Source organism: Dasypus novemcinctus, chromosome 13, assembly GCF_030445035.2.
Source record: "Dasypus novemcinctus isolate mDasNov1 chromosome 13, mDasNov1.1.hap2, whole genome shotgun sequence".
NCBI classification, from domain to species: Eukaryota; Metazoa; Chordata; class Mammalia; order Cingulata; family Dasypodidae; genus Dasypus; species Dasypus novemcinctus.
In genome coordinates, this window is record NC_080685.1 from 53936448 (window position 1) to 53955232 (window position 18785).

The 18785-nt window shown below is 45.8% G+C and overlaps 1 protein-coding gene across 1 annotated transcript in view; it reads right to left on the bottom strand.

Annotated features, from left to right (window-relative positions):
• The window catches only part of TNR (tenascin R), a 440066-nt gene that overhangs the window by 34508 nt on the left and 386773 nt on the right, over positions 1-18785 (bottom strand). Inside the window, exons 9-15 of the mRNA XM_058310159.2 lie at positions 17552-17737; positions 7201-7290; positions 5982-6245; positions 5090-5359; positions 3810-3929; positions 2736-2882; positions 117-236 (exon numbers count right to left, since the gene is read on the bottom strand). Coding sequence (XP_058166142.1) covers positions 117-236; positions 2736-2882; positions 3810-3929; positions 5090-5359; positions 5982-6245; positions 7201-7290; positions 17552-17737 — 1197 coding nt within the window. The remainder of the gene's footprint in view (positions 1-116; positions 237-2735; positions 2883-3809; positions 3930-5089; positions 5360-5981; positions 6246-7200; positions 7291-17551; positions 17738-18785) is intronic.

Genomic DNA, 18785 nt, shown 5'->3' on the forward strand with positions numbered 1-18785 from the left:
ACTCAAAAAATCTCTCACATCAACAAAATCTGCCTGCTTTTTCACCTTCATACTGGTCTGCAGCCCTAATCCCCTCCATCCCCACAAGCTTGATGCATAGGTCTGCAGGTGCCCACCTGCAAAGTGTGTGAGAACAATGACATAGTTCTCCACTTCTCCCACTGGTGCCTTCCACTGCAACAGGGCTTCTGTTGGAGTGATGTTAGTAGCAATCAGATCCACAGGGTTGTCCACAGCTGAAAAAGAGGCAGAGAATATCAGTTAATGGTAAGAGGAGCTGCAGGACAAAAGTGCCATGGACTCTGATCCCATAAGTTTCACTCATGATGCACTTTTCCTATTGTACTGCATGAAACAATGAAGCAATGAAGACTTCTGTCCTTTCTCTCCTTCTGGTTCCATCAGCTTCTTCCTTCTCTCCCATCTTCCTTCCTTTCCAGTATCCAGTTCTTCCCTATTGCTCCAGATCTTCCTTTTCATTCACTCACTAACTTATGTTCAGAGCACTACGCTGGTAAGTTTTGTAAGTTATGGCTCTAATGTTTTAGACATTTAAGTATAGGTGGAGAAATTAAAAACATAAAGAAATTGTTTTAGTTCTGTAGTTAGAGATAATCATGCTTCCAAGTTTCTTTGCACTTTCAAAAATATAAGGAATGTACTTTGCACAGAGATTTCTATTGATGAATTTCAGGAAGTGTGGTAGGAGCTTTATAAGAACACAAGTATTCCCAATATTCAGTAATAACTGAATATTTGTAGAATGACTGAAAGTATTTAGGTTGCCCCTAAAATCACATCTGGTTATTGAATTCTTGTTTCACTACCCCTAAGGCTTACTTTGAACTGAACCCTGGGTCTCCTTTTGGTGGCATAGAGTCAAGGACATTCTTGTAGGCTTAGGGAGGATAGGAGAACCTTGGGAAATCAGATTTTGCTCATCATAGTCCATCTTCCTATTCTTGCTTGCCCATGCCTAAGCCTTTGCTTTATTACTGTGTCTCCCTTCCATAAAGTTGAGGTTTATTTAGAAATGGTTGTTAGTATAGTCATTTAGACACTGACTCATCCTAACATTCATGCAATTTAACTTTTAGGACCAAGATCTGCTTTTAGTCTGATCCTCTTTCAATTAAAGGTATTTTGTCTGTTTTTATTGCTTAGGTCCTTCATCAAAAAGGAACAATCAGAAAATAATCTTACAATTTTGAATTTGAATTGCATCCATAATCTGTGCCTTCAAAGACTTGTTCAAATGCAGTCCTTATTGAGGCTACTAATGGCTTGATCTCTCTGGAACTGTGTGATACTCTGAAGGACTACTCATTTCCAAAAGTTATAAAATCGCAGACCTCAAGTTAAAACAATAACAACAAAATAAGACATGTCATTGGGCAGTCTGGTTATTGGAAGTTGCCAAAAGAGCTCTGCCTAAGCCTGAAGAGAGGTAGCTTGTGTTGGTACCCCCTGAACACTTGCTTTAGAGACACTTGCTGCTATGGTCAAGAACCCAAGGAATGCATTTTGACCTGAGCTACTGCTCTCTTTTACTTTGGGAATAGAATGCTCTTGAAATACATTTTAATGTCCTCAATTAATAAAAAACTTAATTTCTTTATCATGAATTTCTAGGACTTTAGGGAAGGTGGGAGGAGGCTTCTTTTGACTTACTGGGTCACATTTATATGAATACAGATAATTTGATGAATAGGACAAGATTGAATGAAAAAAAACCATATAGCTGGGTTTCCTGTAGTCATAGAACTGGAAGGGATCTGAGAAGATTGTAATACCCTGTGGTGTTTCTAGAAGTATATTTTTTTATGTGTTTCTAAAGCAATATTTCTTTGGCCTTTGCCTTAGAGATGCTGTTTCTGGTCTGTAAGAGCATCTACAAAAGGTGTAAGGAGTTCCAAGGTACATTTCTTTCATCCAGGATATACCATTCTCTGAGTAAATTCAGCAACCTCAGGAAATCCCAGTGTTCTACTAATGAGGTATGCTAGATGTTTTTCCCTGTTCAATGGGAGCAATAACTTAACTGGGAAGTTAAGTTATTGGATGTCCCTCTAGTGACATCTGCAGAAAATATGCTACTTTTGTATGCTGGGCTGGCTGAGGGGCCAGAGAGAGAGGGGCAGCAGAGCTGCTGAAGGAGCCTTGCCCTCAGCCCTGTCCAAGGGACTTGTTTTTCAGAGGAAGGCCACAGCCTTCCTCCTCCTCTGAGCACAGCACAAGAACAAATATAGCTACTACTGCTAGGGGGATTCTGGCCACATTGGAAGGAACATTTCCTGACCCTGAGGTTGTTGTTGAAATAACAACCCTTTTTTTCTCTCAAGTGGAATTTCTATCTCTGAGGTTTTTTAAAAAATCAGATGGATTCATCTGGGAAAATTCAGATGTTTTTTCTGGAATTCCCTTCCATCATGTGACTTTGAACGGCCACTTTTCCATATCAGAACTTCCATGAAAATTCCTAACATAATTCCGTGAGTTTCCTAGAGGGTGACTTTCCAAACTCATAGTATTAATGAGGAATGCCATGGGGGAGAGAAATCGTGAATTGCTTTGCCTAACATGAAGAGTCAGGGGAATGCCCGGAATGGAGCCTCAGACCTCAGAACCAGTGTCCTCTGTATTAGCCAGAACATCTTCACTCCCTGCCTCTTCTGTTTGCTGCAGGCCTTCAGCTGGGGTCCCGGCTGGCCGCGCTGATGGGGAGATGTGCCTACCTGTGTGCACAAGAGTGCAGATGCGCTCACTCTCTTCTCTGCCCCTCACACTGTTGAGGCTGATTTCATATTCAGTAGCTGGGTACAGCCTGGGGATGGTGAATTCCGTCACAGTGTTGGGCACCACTGAGCTGTCCAGCCGTCCCACTAAGGAAGAGCAGAATCCACAGTTAAAGGTCAGTGGCCCTCTCAACACAGCACACAGTTCAGTCTATGTAGGAGCTCCTGGTGGCACTTTGTTATGAAGCCCAGATGGGTGAGGGACTCAGCACTCAGTGGGGAGGGAAGATAAATGGTTCATGGACTGGAATGTTGGAGCTTGAAGAGACCTCACACGCTGGTCCCACCCCTTCATGTTATGGGCTCCTTGGAGCAAAGAAAATTAGGATCATTTATTAGGTAGCGTCTAACAAGCTGGTTTTTCTAAAGCAATTACCTTAAGGGCAGTATAGAGGGCATGGTTGCAAAGAGTGTTCCATGCAGGGTAGAGACAGGGTAGTCAGAAAAACTGCCTTATCCTTCACTGGAAATGAGAGTGTCTTCCACTTCATTAGCAATGCTACATGCACCACAAAGAACCGGCAGGATGCAGGTGAGGTCTGGGCCAATTTCCTCAGGCTCATAACGTGGCTGGGGTTGCAGAATAGGACCACATCCCTTGTGGTTCCCTCCAAGGCTCCATCTGGCACTGTTGGGTCTTTAGGCATCCCCCAGGATTCTAGTCTTGACTTTACTTTCTCAGGGAAACACACATGACCTGGACCCATGGCAGGTTCTCTTAGGGCTCTTCATGTCTCTTTATACCACATAGATAATGGAGACGAGTTGGCCCTGCTGGTGAAGGGCCTGCTTTCTGGGTAGATTGTCTCAAGCTTTTTGTAAGAAAGATTGGTGAGTTCCAGGTTTCTCAGCCGCTCTTCATCCACCCATGCTTATTCTGATGGAGGAATAAGCAGAGGAGGAAAAAAAGCAGGCAAGGGGCTGATATCTTCTGGGATATGCCAATTCTCCCCTAAAACTCTTCACCCAACTCCAAAGCCCATCCATTTTTGAGAAATCAAATAATTTTATTACCTTGTGTAGGCCGATAAGATACCCGGTAGTAATCAAAGGATGCAACGGGAGGGCTCCAAGAGACTGTCACTGAGTCCTTGGTCACATTGCTAATTGTGATGTCCTTGGGTGGATCAATTCCTACAGGGATCAGGGTGGTTTTGGGATAAAGACAGAAAATATAATGTGAAAAAGAATCCCTATGTCTTCTCTTATGTGGACCAAGAGCCTATGGTGTCCCAGAGGCAGACAAGCTTTTGCTGTGTGCTCGGGCAGCCTTAAAATCATGGTAGGTATGATCATGGAGAACACTTTAACAACATGGAACCAATCTGATGATGTATCTCCTTGCTAAACAAATATTACCTATCTGAAGGCCACCTGGGAAATTTCCTTTAAGTTCATTTGCTTTCTTTTAAACCAGGAGTAGCATGGTCATTTTCTCCGGGGGAACTTCTTTTGGATAAACCCAACTCTGCCTTTATCTTATTTTTTTTAGCAGCCACCTTTAGTTCAATTTGGAAAAACTGCCTATGGACTGCGATTTCAGAGCACAAGCCCAGAACAAATCCACTTTCCTAAATTGTATTTTGCTTATGCTGCATGCTTTATATATTTATTTATTTTGACGGCTGGGGGAACTGCAGGGTTGAAACCAGCTGGGTATTTAATCCACTTGTGCGGTTTGTGAGTTCTTGTCACTCTGTGGGAAAACTACCCAAACACACATGTACTCACCCTCATGTATACTCATATTTGGAATTGTATTGATGAGATGGCCATCCAGTTCATCTCAGAGTGCCTGTGTTCCAAACAGCATGAAAATAAAGCCCTTTTTCTGAGTGCCAAGTTGCCACATATTTGTGGGCTGGTCCCAGGTGGTTCTCAGAAGGCATCATTTGCACAAGTGACCTACCTTGCTGGGCAGTCAAGAGAAGGTTCTCCAGGATAAGAACAGGCATTTCCTAGTTGTAGATGGGTTTCCTTTTGGAGATTAGCTCTCTACGGAGCGTTCTCCTGGGTTGGTAGCTTAAGGATCTCTGGACCAATGCATTCAAGCCCTTCTCTCCTCAAGACATTTGGTTTGTCCTACCTTCAATTTGGGAATTTCCCATCTTCTGCATTATATGCAGCACTGGAAGAAGTAGCTCTTTTAGAATAGCTCACAGACCCTCTCTAGCCAAATGAAGCAGTCCCCTATTCCTTGGGTGTTTTTGTTTTATTGTTTTAATTTCATTGACTTGTCAAAGCTGCCATGTGACCACCCCTTCCTCACCTGCTGTGAAGCCCTCCAGCCTCACCTGTGGTGATGGAGCCCACGATGGGTTCAGAGGTCACTGTGCCATGTACAGCCACCAGGTTCACTATGTACTCAGTGGCTGGCTGCAGACCCATCAGGACAGCATGCCTCTTGGTGGCATCTAGGGAGACCTCCATAGTCTCTTCCTCTTCTTCTCGGGGGCTGTAGTTCAGAATGAGTCTATCTGCTGGGGGCGATGGGTCGCTCCAGGTGATGTTCACACTGGAGGAGGTCACGTGAGAAAAGTGCAAATGGGAGATGGGACGGAAGCCTGCAAAGCAAAGATGGCTCTGAAATTCCTATGAGGTGTTGAGGCTACTGGGACAGAACAGCTGCCTGACTGAAGGAATCTGCTCTGCTTGCTAATAAGGGCTACACCTTCACCAGCTGACCCAGAGGTTCCATCTCCTTACTCTCTAATCCTGTTCACTCCCATTGCCTCAAGCCACATACTAAAACAGTAATGCCTTCTACAGGATAAAACCAAAATTACTTTCGTGGGCTATTCATAATACCAATCCAGGATTTAAAATCTCTGTCCTGGAAGGAATTTAACCTCCCATGGATGCTCTGAATGCCTCCTGATTTAGTGCAGGCAGTAAAGATGGACAGAATCAACCACTATGTCCATGTTATAGGAAATGAGACACACATTTTTCTGGTATGTAGGCACCCTTGCTCCCCTCTCCCTTTACTTCCGACCATCCCTTTTTGATGTATTTATTAGTTTCTCCTCGATCTCTTCCTACCCACATGTTCTTCCTTTCTCTAACAGAAATGGGGCATTGGGAGAGTGGGTTAACTGTATGACCTTCTCAGACTGAGATCCATTGATCCCTGAACCGGCTGGGTGGGATCTTGGAGTCCCTATGGAATTTTTTCTGCCCTGGTACCTGTGAAGGCATCCACAGTGGACTCCAAACTCTGCTGCCGACCCCTCTCAGCTGTGATCGATATGATGTACTCTGCCCCAGGCTCTAGCTCTGTCAATGTGTACGAGGTCCTGTCCTTGGGCACAGTGACTTCGGAGGCAATCCCAGAGGAGGGGGTAAAGATAATTCGGTAGTGGTCGATGGGGCCACTGGCCTTGGTCCAGATGAGGGAGATGGAAGTCTCTGAGGAGGCTGTCACCATGAGGTCTCGGGGACTGTCAAGTTCTGTGGAACAACATAAGTGTCCTATTTACACAAGTTTTACAGGGAGCCAGAATTAATTGGATCGCCCTGTGGGTTTCTAATCTATTAGCAGGCTTGCTGACCATGAGGATTAGCTTGTCACTGCTGACACTTATCTCATACTTTGTTAAGCACCTTCCCTTTGAAAGATGCCAGGGGCTTGGCAAACAGGTAAATACTTTGCAGAAAGGTATTATTAGTTCAGACACCACCAGAATACATCCACCTCTGGGACAAAGCTTGCTGCTGAGGCCATTTGAGTTGGCTTGGCCTTGGGTGTGCAGGCAACTAGATCTGGGACTCCTGTCTAGGAGGTTCTTGACTCTCTAGGAGAGGGTGCCTATGTTAGACTAAGCCTTGGATAGGGCTTGGTCCCAAATCATCAACCTAGGCTGCTGCTGTACCTAAGTTACTAGATTGTCTTTGAAATTTAGCTGGGATTTGGAAGCAAAACTGCTGGATCCAAATTAGCAAGGATCTCAAGTGGGTGTTTCTAATTCCCTTAGATTTAATTCCAATTCTAGACCTCTACCCTAGTGGCCTTTCTGAGAGCTTCTATGGTACAGGGTAAAGGACACCACACTTTATCTGTTATGGGGTGGTCTGGATAGAAATATGGTCTGCGAGGGCACCAACTTATTTGAGGTTTTCCATTTCTGCTATGCAGAGTTCTTGGAAGTCAGTCAGGCCATAGGGACTATGCACAAATCAATAGATAGTGGAAGAGACCCTATCCTACATGACAGATGTCAGCAGTTACGCACAGGGAAATCAAAGATTTGGAAGTGGATGCTTATCCTCAGGCTGATAGTTGTCACCAGGGACCCTATCTTTGGGAGTCATTGCCTTCTGACTAAGCCTTGCCAGAACAAGCCTCCATGGCTCCTTGGGCTTACAGGGTGTCCTGGTCTTCTTCCTTACCAATCCTCCTACTCACCAGTCCTGGCATTCATGGTGGCTGGTACACTTTGCTGAGAGGTCATGATGGCAGATATTCCAACTCCATACTCAGTGCCAGGCACCAGATCTAGCAGTAGATGCAGAAACAAAACATTACTCTCTATGTGTGAGTGTTGGCGGTGGGGAAGTCTGAAAAGAGGGAAGCAAATGATCTTAGATTCCTTTTTAGGTCTTGTTTTTAGTCTCTCCTTCTAAGTTTACCTATTAGGAAATTCCAAATTCACAGCTTAGGGAATCCATTACCAATTCAATGGGTAGTCAGTGGATGAGCTTCTTTGGGATGACTCAGAGCCTCAGGTTGGCTAGAAGTGGTGAAAAGATTTCTGGTTTAAATTGCGAATTTGGAAAGTGTGTAATTGAGAGAGTTTGTATGGACATGGCCCTTTAAGGATTTCTTGAATGCTGTTTATGATGACCAGGCTGTGTCTTTTATAGCGAGGGACTGAGGCCATATGGTGTTTCCTGAGACCTTTCCAGGGAGCAACTGTGGATGGACATTTTCTCTGGGCATAAGGCTGCCAGGCCTTTAAAGCAATGGGATGCAGAAGCCTTGCTGCTATAGGTTCCCTCTCTACCAAGGTTAGGAGTTCAGGGCTCAGAGTATATAAAGCTACAGATCCAGGGAAGCGGACTTGGCCCAATGGATAGGGCGTCTGCCTACCACATGGGAGGTCCGCGGTTCAAACCCCGGGCCTCCTTGACCCATGTGGATCTGGCCCATGCACAGTGCTGATGCGCACAAGGAGTGCCATGCCACGCAGGGGTATCCCCTGCGTGGGGGAGCCCCATGTGCAAGGAGTGCGCCCCGTAAGGAGAACCGCCCAGTGTGAAAGAAAGTGCAGCCTGTGAAAGAATAGCGAAGCACACATGGAGAGCCGACATAACAAGATGATGCAACAAAAAAGAAACACAGATTCCCAGTGCCACTGATAAGGATAGAGGTGGTCACAGAAGAACACACAGCAAATGGACACAGAGAGCAGACAACTGGGGGGGGAGGGGAGAGAAATAAATAAATCTTAAAAAAAAAAGCTACAGATCCATTGGATTGGATCCAGTTTTAGGATGACATCTAGGGGTACTCTGGGAAGAGGGAGAAAATGCTAAACATCCAATTAAAGGGTATAATCCTTTCTGAGGAAATTCTTTGGGGGTTCAATTCAAGTAAGCATCAGTGGGAGGGTCCATAAATATCTGGAATTATCTGGGATCTTTCCCAACTCTCTTCCACATTCTTTTTCAGACCAACCGGTTTGACTGGTATGTTAGTTTCCTATTGCTGCTGTAATAAATTATCTACACACACTTAGCAGCTTAAAACAACATAAAATTAATATTTTATGGTTTCGGAGGTCTGAAGTCGAAAATGGGTCAGCAGGGCTGCAGTCTTTCTAGAGGCTTTAGGGGAAAATACATTTCCTTGCCTTTTCCAGCTTCTGGAAGCAACCTGCATTCCACAAGCTTGTGGCCCCTTCTCTATCCTTAAAGCCAGCAGCATAGCATTTTCTAACTGACCTCTCTCTCTGACCTTGCGTCCATCCTCACACCCCCCATTCTGACTCTGACCCTCCTGCTTCCCTCTTATAGGACCTTTGTGATTGCACTGGGCCTACCCAGATAATCCAAGATACTCTCTCCATCTCAAGAGCCTTAACTTAATCACACCTGCAAAGCCTCTTTTACCATGTAAGGTGACAGACGCACAGTTCCAGGGATTAAGGCATGGGCATCTTTGGAGGCCATTTATTTTGTCTACCACAACTGACCTCAAACTCATCCTGCTTTATTAGAACTGGAGTTGTAGAAAAATGCAATCCAGATCAAATCTCCCCTGGCCCATCTCTCCTGGGGACCACTCATAATCAGTCTGAGTCCTTTTGGTGGGATGTTAGTGGGGCTCTATGTGGGTTTCCCAGAACCATTGCTGGTTATAATGCTATTCTACATTTATATAGCATCTGTGCTTTTCAGAATGTGTTTTGAGCTTCATCACAACTTTGTGAGGCTGTGAGGAAGGCAGGAATGGCAGTATTTTCTACACATTTTTATAAAAAGAAACTGAGGCATAGAGTAAGTGTGAAAAGATGGAGATGACATGCAGGTTTCTGGTCTCAGGGTTCAGGACTTTTAGGAGGACTAGGGTGTCCCCTGGGGGCAGGTGTGACTTCCCTGGGATCTCTGAAGTATGTGAATGATTTGACACGAAGTGCACTGAGCAAATTTTCCTTAGCACAAATGACTTGGTTGAACCAGGGGGTTCTGCATGGTAGACAGTGGTTTTACAGGTCCCTCCTCAGTCTGGCTTCAGCATAGCCCATGCAAAAATAGCCTCATGCAATAAATAACCCCGTGCTTGAGGCCTTGCTGGCCTGGCTCAACCAAAAGAAGGCTGCCCTAAAGTCCTGTGTAGGTGGCCATTTGAATCAGCTCTCTTTTTCTATCCTGAACAGGCTCCATTCCTTTCCTAATCTTTAGTTCTTTCTCTAAAGTGCCAACATCAGTGGAGGTAAAATGACCAGGTTTTGTGGTCTGGCATGCCTACCTTCATATTCAGGCTCTGCCACCTTCTACTTTTGTTCCCTTGAAGTTTCCATGGAATGGTAATAACAGTGTCTATCCAGAGGGTCATTGTGAGGAGTAAATGAGTCAATGTACGTAAAGTATGGTGCTTGGCCCAGAGTAATAGTAGCCAATGTTATTACTACCTTGCTTAGAGATCCTATTCCAGGATCTTGAATCTGGTTTTTTTTTGTGTGTGTGTGGATGGTCTCATCAGCTACAAGGAAGGTACCCAGGTTGGTTCCAGGTACCCCTGTTGTCAGTTTGCTGACGTTTGCCATGTTAGTTCTGAGCAAAACCAATGACTCAGGGAGTGTATGTGTCAGTGAGGAGCTGGTCCCGTCAGGGCTGAATACCTGCACTCGATTGAGTGGGTGATTGCAACACCCCCAGATTTGTTGGAAGCACACATTTGTCTCTGTTAGTATGTTGGGCAAATTCCAGGTACGTCCTTGGTTGGAGAAATTAGATTACCTTTGGGACATAAACTACTTTTCTCAAGCAACTGATTGAGACCTTCAGTTGCTGATAATGAACTTGAAATTCTCTGATGTAGATGAAAGGTGACAGATTGAGGGAGTACAACAGAAATATGCTGGCAAACAGATCTAACACGTAACATTTTCATGAGTTTCTTGTTTATGAAATGAGATGTTCGATAACTTACAATGGAATCATCTTCTTCCAGAAAACTGCAGAGGAGAATTTAAAGCACTCCCTTCCCAGGTTTTCTGTCTAGGGGATGGAGAAGTGGGCTTACTTATAGGTTTGTGCCTGCTGCTTTCCTTTGATTTTCAGCAGCTTTCTTCCTGTGCTACAAGTGAGTTGCTGCTTTTTGCCAGCAGATAAAATGCAGTTCTGCTGGAAAAGAAAATGTGTATCTGAGGCATATCCAGTACACTTATATATCAGCACTCTGAGGACTCCTAGATTCCTCACTTTATAACATCCTCATTGCTCTCTATCAGTGTGCCTTTATCTTGCCATCCAACTCCTGCAGGTGGTAGCATATAAATGGCTCTGTTCCCTTTCGTAACAATAACTCGGAAAATGTGTCCCATGGGAAACCACCATGCTCCATCCCTTATAGAACTTCCTTGGTGCAGCTTGGCAGTTGATGCTTTTCTCAGCGATTTCCCCACACACCCATTCCTCCTTGAATTGCTAAAGCACACAGTTCCTTCACTCAACAAATATTGAGTTCCTCCCTTGGGCAAGGCACAAGGCTGTGTACTGGGGAGACCAGGGTGAACTCAATGGACATCAGGGTTGCCCTTACAGAAATGAAAGGGAATCTGGACTAAAGAAGTAAAATTATCATTTATGGAGCAACCAAAATATTCCAAGCACTGAGTTATGTACAGTAGAAGAATAATGAAGAAGGAAGGGAGAGAGGGAGGGGTAAAGAATGAGGGAGGATTTTTGCATGCCCGATGGTGGAGTACTGTTATAACTATAGCTTCTTAGAGATTCATGGTTGTTATCTTATTTAAATCCACAGCAGCTCTGCGGGGAGGGTCTAGCTGATGAGCTAACAAAGGCACCCTGACCAAAGTCACAAAGCAAATATATGATAAAGCTGGGTTTGGAACCCAAGTCTCTTGTTCTTTCTGCCACACCACAGCATGGCCCTTAACCCTAAGAGTCTTACAGTCTAGTAGTGGGGAATGGAGGAAGTAAATTAGAACTTGAGAGTAATTTGATGCTACATGGTGGGCTGCCAATGAAGAAAGCCATTTCAGAGGAGGGGAGAAATCAGCATGGGCTGGAGTAGCCAGAGATACCTTATTAGAGAAGGAGCTTGAGTAGAACAATGAAAGCTAGCTAAGATGAGGAAAGGTACAGGCAAGAAAGTATGGAACCCTCTGGTGGTCAGGATGAGGTCTGGGGCCCAGAATTAGATTGATTACTAAGTGCTAGAGAGCAACTGGGACTGGCAAATTTTCACCTGCACTGCAAGGACTGTGGATGATAAAGTCAGAATGACACTTCTCCCTGCTTAAGAAACTGTTCTTCATGTTTACCTCTGCTGGTGGAGAAGGTAAGGAGAAGAAGAAGACCTAAGTAATTGAGATTTCTCTCTCTTGCCACAAAAACATGAATAAGATACCCGTCTAGGCTAGATTGAGTTCAGGTGGACTTGTAGGAATATGGACTTTGTTCATCTCCAAAACCCTGGGCTCATCTCCCAAGTGTCTGTGAAGCTCAAGTATAGCAATCCATGGTTAGGGATTTATTTGGGACAAGTGCATTAACACCTATCTTCACGTGGAGGGGAAGACTGAGAATCCCACCTCCAAGAAGCTGACAGTCTAACAGGAACTTAAGAAAATTCAATAGTTTTACAATTCAATATGATTAGCACAAAAACAAGAAGTTGCTCTTTATACTCCTTACCCTTATAGCAATCATGTCATTATATAGTTATTGTTAATTTGCACACCTGTCTTCTCACTAGATGCTTAGGTCTTTGGGTCAAGGGATTTTACACTTTTATAATTTATCTGCAGTACATAACAGTGAAAAAATATATGAGGCATGAGAGCAGCATGGTGGCGGCAGTCGGGAGGGTTGGGAAAACTATCAAGAGAGGATGTCTCAACTGGCTTTTAAAACATCAATGGAAATGTGGCTGCAGGTGGACCTCCCAGGCAGAGGGAACAGCACATGCAAAGGAAGATCTGGTAAAATAGCTCATGTAGGGCCCCTCACAGGACAAATTTCCAGTGGTGGAATTTGGGGACCAGAGATTTCATAGAGGAAGAGGTTTTTGGAGACAGAGGGTCTTCTGGGAAGCTTCTCAAATCATACCAGATAGGCAACAATCTACTTTTTAAGGATCCCCAGGCTTATCTTCTTGGATAATGGGAGGTGCTTCTTCAGGGGCCCCTGAAGGAGTCGGGCCTTTGAGGTCGCCTTCCTGCTTTCTGGTGAGGGTGGTAGGCAAACAGTAAGGAGAAGCAGCCCATTCCATGCAGATTATAATGAAGGAACTGGCTCAATAAATCCACACTTTAAAAAATAATAATACTAAGGAGCTTTCTCAGGTGGAACTTTCTTGATGCCACTGAATTAACGAGAAACATGTCTCATCATCCCCTCACCTTCAGGAACATCTCATCTCTGGGCCTATACTGTAAACAAGCGTTCACTGGCAAAGAAGTCAGAGTAGAAGCTGACATATTCCCACATGGATTTTCTCCTGCTTCCCTTTTCTTCACCCCTTTAACATAAATAAGGAGACAGACTCTTATGTTCTGGCTCTGTGAGGAAGAGGAGTGGAGAAGCCCCTGCCCTTCCTCTCCTCTCTTCCGCTTGGTCTCTGCAGCCCACTCCCCACTCTCCAGCCCCCTGGAAGGTGGCCCCATGTTCAGAGGGCGCCTTACCGAAGTGACCACTTGGGTCACCACTGTGACTTCACCCAGAGAAGACTGAGCAGTCTGACCCCAGCTGGCCTGCAAGTCCTTGCCCGCCTCCCTCCCCCTACCTCCAGCCCCTCAGAGAAGCCCACGGGTATTGAAGCTCTGGCACTGGGCTTGGTGTTTGTGCCTTGGCACGTCCGGGAAGTGCAGACAGGGTGAGGTGAACATCAAGTGCCCTGGTTGGCACTGAGTTGCCAGCTGGTCTCCTTCTGGAGTGTTGGGTTTCCTCGTGGGAAATCCTGTGGACAAGCACATCTCCTGCCTTTGTACCCCGAGGAGCCCACCTTCTCACCACTGCACCCCTAAGGAGAAAATGTGAGGTTTGGTAGCTGGACCCTGTTCCATGCCTCCAGCAACCAGGGGCCTTGAAGGTGGCAACTTGCATAGCCTGACTGGGATGTGCTTGCAGCATTCAACCTTGTGAGCGTAAGCATGTGGGGGTGTGTGTGGGGGAGTGGCCCGCTCTAAGTCTTTATTTTCCTGCAATCCTATGTTGTATTGTGGTGTCTGGATGAATCTTCAAGCCCCTGGGTTTCCTGAGTACTTTTTCTGACTAGCAGGTGATAGAGATAGTCGCAGTGCAGTGAGAGGCCACTAGTAGGAAACAAGGCATACCCAAGGAGCAGATGAGGATGTGATGAGCAGCCCCTGTGACCGGGTTAGAGCACAGCGCTCATGTGACCATAACCTCCAGCTCCTTGCCTTGGTTTTCTGGCCATAGTGGTCCTTGAGGTGGAAGAGAACCAAGCAAGAGAGTAGAGATGAGCGTGGGCAAACTCCTCTCCCCTGCTGGAAAAATGCTGCAGGTGCATGCCTTCCTAATGTCCATCAGTACACTCCTCTCCACAGTAAGGCTAGAGCTCTGCTTACAGTTTGAAACTGAAACACAGGACGTTTAAGACATTTGTCTGGGAAGCTGACTTGGCCCAGTGGATAGGGTGTCCGTCTACCACATGGGAGGTCCGTGGTTCAAACCCCGGGCCTCTGGCCCATGTGGAGCTGGCCCATGCACAGTGCTGATGAGCGCAAGGAGTGCCCTGCCACGCAGGGGAGTCCATGCGTAGGGGCGTTCCTGCGTAGGGAAGCCCCACGGTAAAGTAGGGTGCCCAGTAAGGAGAGCCGCCCAGCACGAAAGAAAGTTCATCCTGCCCAGGAATGGCACTGCACACATGGAGAGCTGACATAACAAGATGACGCAACAAAAAAAACACAGATTCCCATGCTGCTGATAACAACAGAAGAGGACAAAGAAGAACACACAGCAAATGGACACAGAGAGCAGACAATGGGGGGGGGGGGGTTGGGGGAGGAAGGGGAGAGAGAGAAAAAAAGACATTTGTCCAAGGACACACATCCATGAAGCTGGATGCCAACTGGAGGTTGACAATGCCAGAGGATGTGCTCTAAACCAGTGCTTCTCACCTGCTAGGGTGCCCACACATCACCTGGGGATCTGCTAAAGTGCAAATTCTGATGTTGTAGCTCTGGGGTGGGCCTGAGAGTCTTGCGGGGGATGCTGACACTGTTGGTCCCTGCACATCCTAAGCCATTACACCACAATGACTAAAGGTGATCCCACCATCCAGCAGCTCTTCTTTATTAACATTGTTATCCACTTATTAGTAGTTTATTGGGTAAAAAGTGCTACCTTAAACTCATTAACTATATCACTATGAGGTAAGCGGTATCATTCTTCTTTTACAGGTGAAGAATCAGACCTAGAAAGGTTAAGTAAATTGCCCCCAAATCACACAGGAAGAGGCAGAGCCAAGATACATGGGGCATGGAGCAGGGCATTCAAACAAAACTGGGGGCTCTGAGCTTTCCTCTTTAGGGTCAATGCTAAGGAGCAAGGACAAAAACACAACTTTTTAGGGCCAGTATCAAACTTGGTCCTCCCTTTCCTCCCCTTCCCCATGACCCTTCCTTCTCTCCCCCCAGACACCACCGCAAGAGAGCTAACAATTCTTGTAATTCGCATCTCAGCAAGTGCAGACATACTTGATTTCCTTACACGTTCGTAATCCCTTCTTAAATCACATAAAGCTATTTGCCTTTATAAATCTCCCCAGCAGTGAGCTCCCTGGGATAATTACATGTAGTATCTGTAGAAAAGTCTTCTTTTTTTTTTTATCAGCACACCTCTAACAAAAAGCTACCTAAGCCCACCACTCAGTAAAAGCATTTCCATTCCTTAGATATCTGCTGCATTTTAATTTTGCCTGTCCCTTTATATTTTACTTCTTTAATGGAAGCAGCCATGGAATGGGAGATCTTTTGGCATCACGGAAAACGCTTTAGACTAGAACTCGAAAAAACAGTAGAGTCTCTTGCTAACATTGTGAACTTGGGCAAGTTTCCAATCTCCCTGAGCCGCAGGGTCCTCAGCCATACAATGAGGATGCTAACAATACCTACCTCACGAGGTTGTTGTGAAGATGAAATAAGCTATTGTGCCTGGCACAAGTTAGTGGATTCTTCTATTTTCCAGATAGTGGGAAATAATAACTAGGACACAAGTGGGCCCTTCTCTACATCCCTCAGGATTTTATGGCATGTCCTCAGTCCAAACAAGTCATCATCTTTGTAAAACTGCTAATTGCCAAATCAGCCTGCGGCTCAATGCTGGAATGGGCTGCGCTAAGTCTCAGTTCCCTTCTGCATCATTCTCAGTTTTTTGTTGAGCTTAATTTTTGTGAATGTCTTCAGCTTTCTGCAAAAGGCCTTTATGCCAGCTGGTCTGTTCTTTCTGTGTTTAATTCACCCCCATTAACCTGCTTGGTCAGCATATCTTTCTATCTCCTTGCTGTTTTCTCAGGAGCACGTCTGTCGGGAAGAGGCATTTATTATATTTACTTTAACTGGCCTCATTTGGCAAGGTGGTCAGGGATTTCAGCTTGGGAAGAAAACAGCTTTGATTACACTGCCCTTGTTTACGGTAGGTGCTCTTTGCTGTGTATCTCTTGTCTACTAAGATGGCAAATGCTTCTGCAGGAAGCCAAGAAGCACGTTAAACAGAGCTTCAGTCTGTGAGCATATTGGCAGCCCCTGGGCCATGGCTGCTTTGCACAGCTTCTCCTTTGGCTGAAAGCCCGCAGCCCGCATCTTCAGGCACCCATCTTTTGGAGGCTTCCTGGCTGGATGTGTCTGAAGGCAGAGGAGGAGCTCCGGCTTCATCCCACGTGCCCATAAGCACAGGTCTGCTCCCCAGGGAGGCATCACGGTGGCCTCGCGCTCTGCCTTAGCCCACACCTCCATCCAGCATCTCCCCCTCTGACACCAGGGAAGGCCTCCTGCCCTGTCTGCTTGCCCCTGGCCCTGCCCTCCTCCCGTCCATTCTCCACACTGCAGCCGCATGCACCTAGTCATCACGCCATCTTAGTTAAAAGCCCTTGACGACTCCCCAGACTCTTTATATGGCTTATGAGGCCCTCTGTGATCTGGTTCTCACCTTATCCCTGATCTCTTGCAGTCTCTGCCCCAGTCAGACTGCACTCTTGCAGTTTCTATCATTCACTCATTCATTGATTCAAGAAATAATGATCTAGTACCTGTTATTTAGACATTGTGCAGGACACTGGGGATTCAATGATGAGCCAAAACAGATTGGGTCTAATTTTCATAGAGTTTTAGGTGTTGAGTAGAGACAGTCAAATAATCAAACACACACGTGCACAAGGGTAGCCTGAGAGGTGCTATGAGGTGTGTGGTGACTGATGAGATGAGGCTAACAGGATGCTCTAACCAGCTTGGGAGATCAGAGAAGGCTCCCTGAGCAGTGACAAGTAAACTGAGAACTGAGAACTGAGAGGGAAGTAGGAATTAGCCAGGTGAAGGCAGCAGTGGTAGAGCCTGTCAGCCAGAAGGGGCGGCCCAGGAGAGCCCTGGGGCAGGAGGGAAGACATGGTTGAGGAACTGAAAGGAGCAGACACTTGAACCTGGAACAGAGAGGGTACCAGGGGCAGAGGTTGGAGGTGAGGCAGGGGGCAACCCATGCAGTGCCTCATGGGCCACGCTAAGGATTTGGGGTTTATCCTAAAAGCAATGAGAAGTCTCTGAAACATTTTTACAGTGGGATGACATTATCAAAGAAGTGCTTTGGAAAGATCACGGGTGGTGTGGAGATTAGATTGGAAAGGAGAAAGAGCACATGGGGAGGTTATTGCTGGGCTAAGACAAGAGAAGATGGTAACTCAGACCAGGTGATGGCAGTATCCATGCAAATAGTAGGTATATTTGATAGATTCTTCAATGGAATCTGGTGATGGGTTGGATGTGGGGTGGGTGGGTTGGGAGAGAACTGTGGCTGTAGATTCAGGAACTGAGAACTGACCTGGACTTACTTACCTCGGAGAGTGGCTCTTGTGGTTGGACCAATGCTTTTGGGAACCAGCAGCTCATGGTATTGCTCACCCGCCAGGGTGCTGTAGACAACCTTGTACTCCTGAATCTCTGCCTCACTGTTGTCCCACTCGAGGTCAAGGCTGGTTGCTGTGCGGGAACCAACTCGCAGATTCTTCGGGGCATCAATCTCTAAAAAGAGTCAGGTACCACCACCATCACACATGATAATGTACATTTGTCATGCCTCTTGACCTTTAAAAACTTCGGTGTGAGAGTCCATGCCTCCTGACCCTCTGCCTCACATTTGCCCTTTAGCTTTTAGTCTGCCAGTTTAGGATGACAAATTCCCTAAGCAGTTTAGAGACTTTTACTTGGGAGAGAGAATTAATGCACCTTATGCTTCTCCTTTTTCCATTCGGGGTTCCAGTGGTGTTCTAGAAATTTAAAAATGAGCCAATTAATACCACAAAACTGAAACCAAAACCAAGTGAGAGCTGGTAGAAAAAAATTAAAGAAGGCTCTTAAATGATTTAGATGGGAAAGAGTAACATCTAAGTTGACCACCAAACAAAAAGAAGACAGTTGATTTCAAGCTTTTGAAGCGTGAGATGTCTCCCCCTGGATTTAGTTGCATAGCCCTTGCTGAAAAGGCTGCACACTAGAAAGATTAACATACATATAAGGGGTGTGATGTAGTGAGAAGAATATGGGCTATAGGGTCAGACCTCAGTTGGAGCCCCAGCTCTGCCTTTTATTGTAATGCAACCTGGGTAAGTCTTTTAATCTAACTGGGTCTTGATGGCCATATCTGTAAAATGGGCCAATAGTACCCACACTTCATGTTGCCATTAGGCAAGGTACGTGAAGTATGCAACATGGTACCTAGTGCAAAAATAGGTGCCCAAGCTCCAGACTGGCTTCTTGTTGCTTCGGAGGCTTACCCTGGGTTCGAACCAATGCATGTTCTCTGGGGTTCCAATGCTAATGTGGCATTGAGGGCTCTCCCACAGTCCCAGGGGCTGTTTCTTTCTCTCAGAACTGCCATCTCCTCAGGCTTGTTGGGCAGAAACAACATGAGGATCTTGCAGGACCATGAGGTGCTGTGGTAAAAAACTGCCGTGTTCTGAATCATTCTTTCTTTGAGACTTGAATTAAACTTTGAAGTCGGCTAGCCTGTTCCTTCTGAGAAAACCTTCAATGGACTGTTCTGATTTGCAAATGCAGGACAAGTATCCAC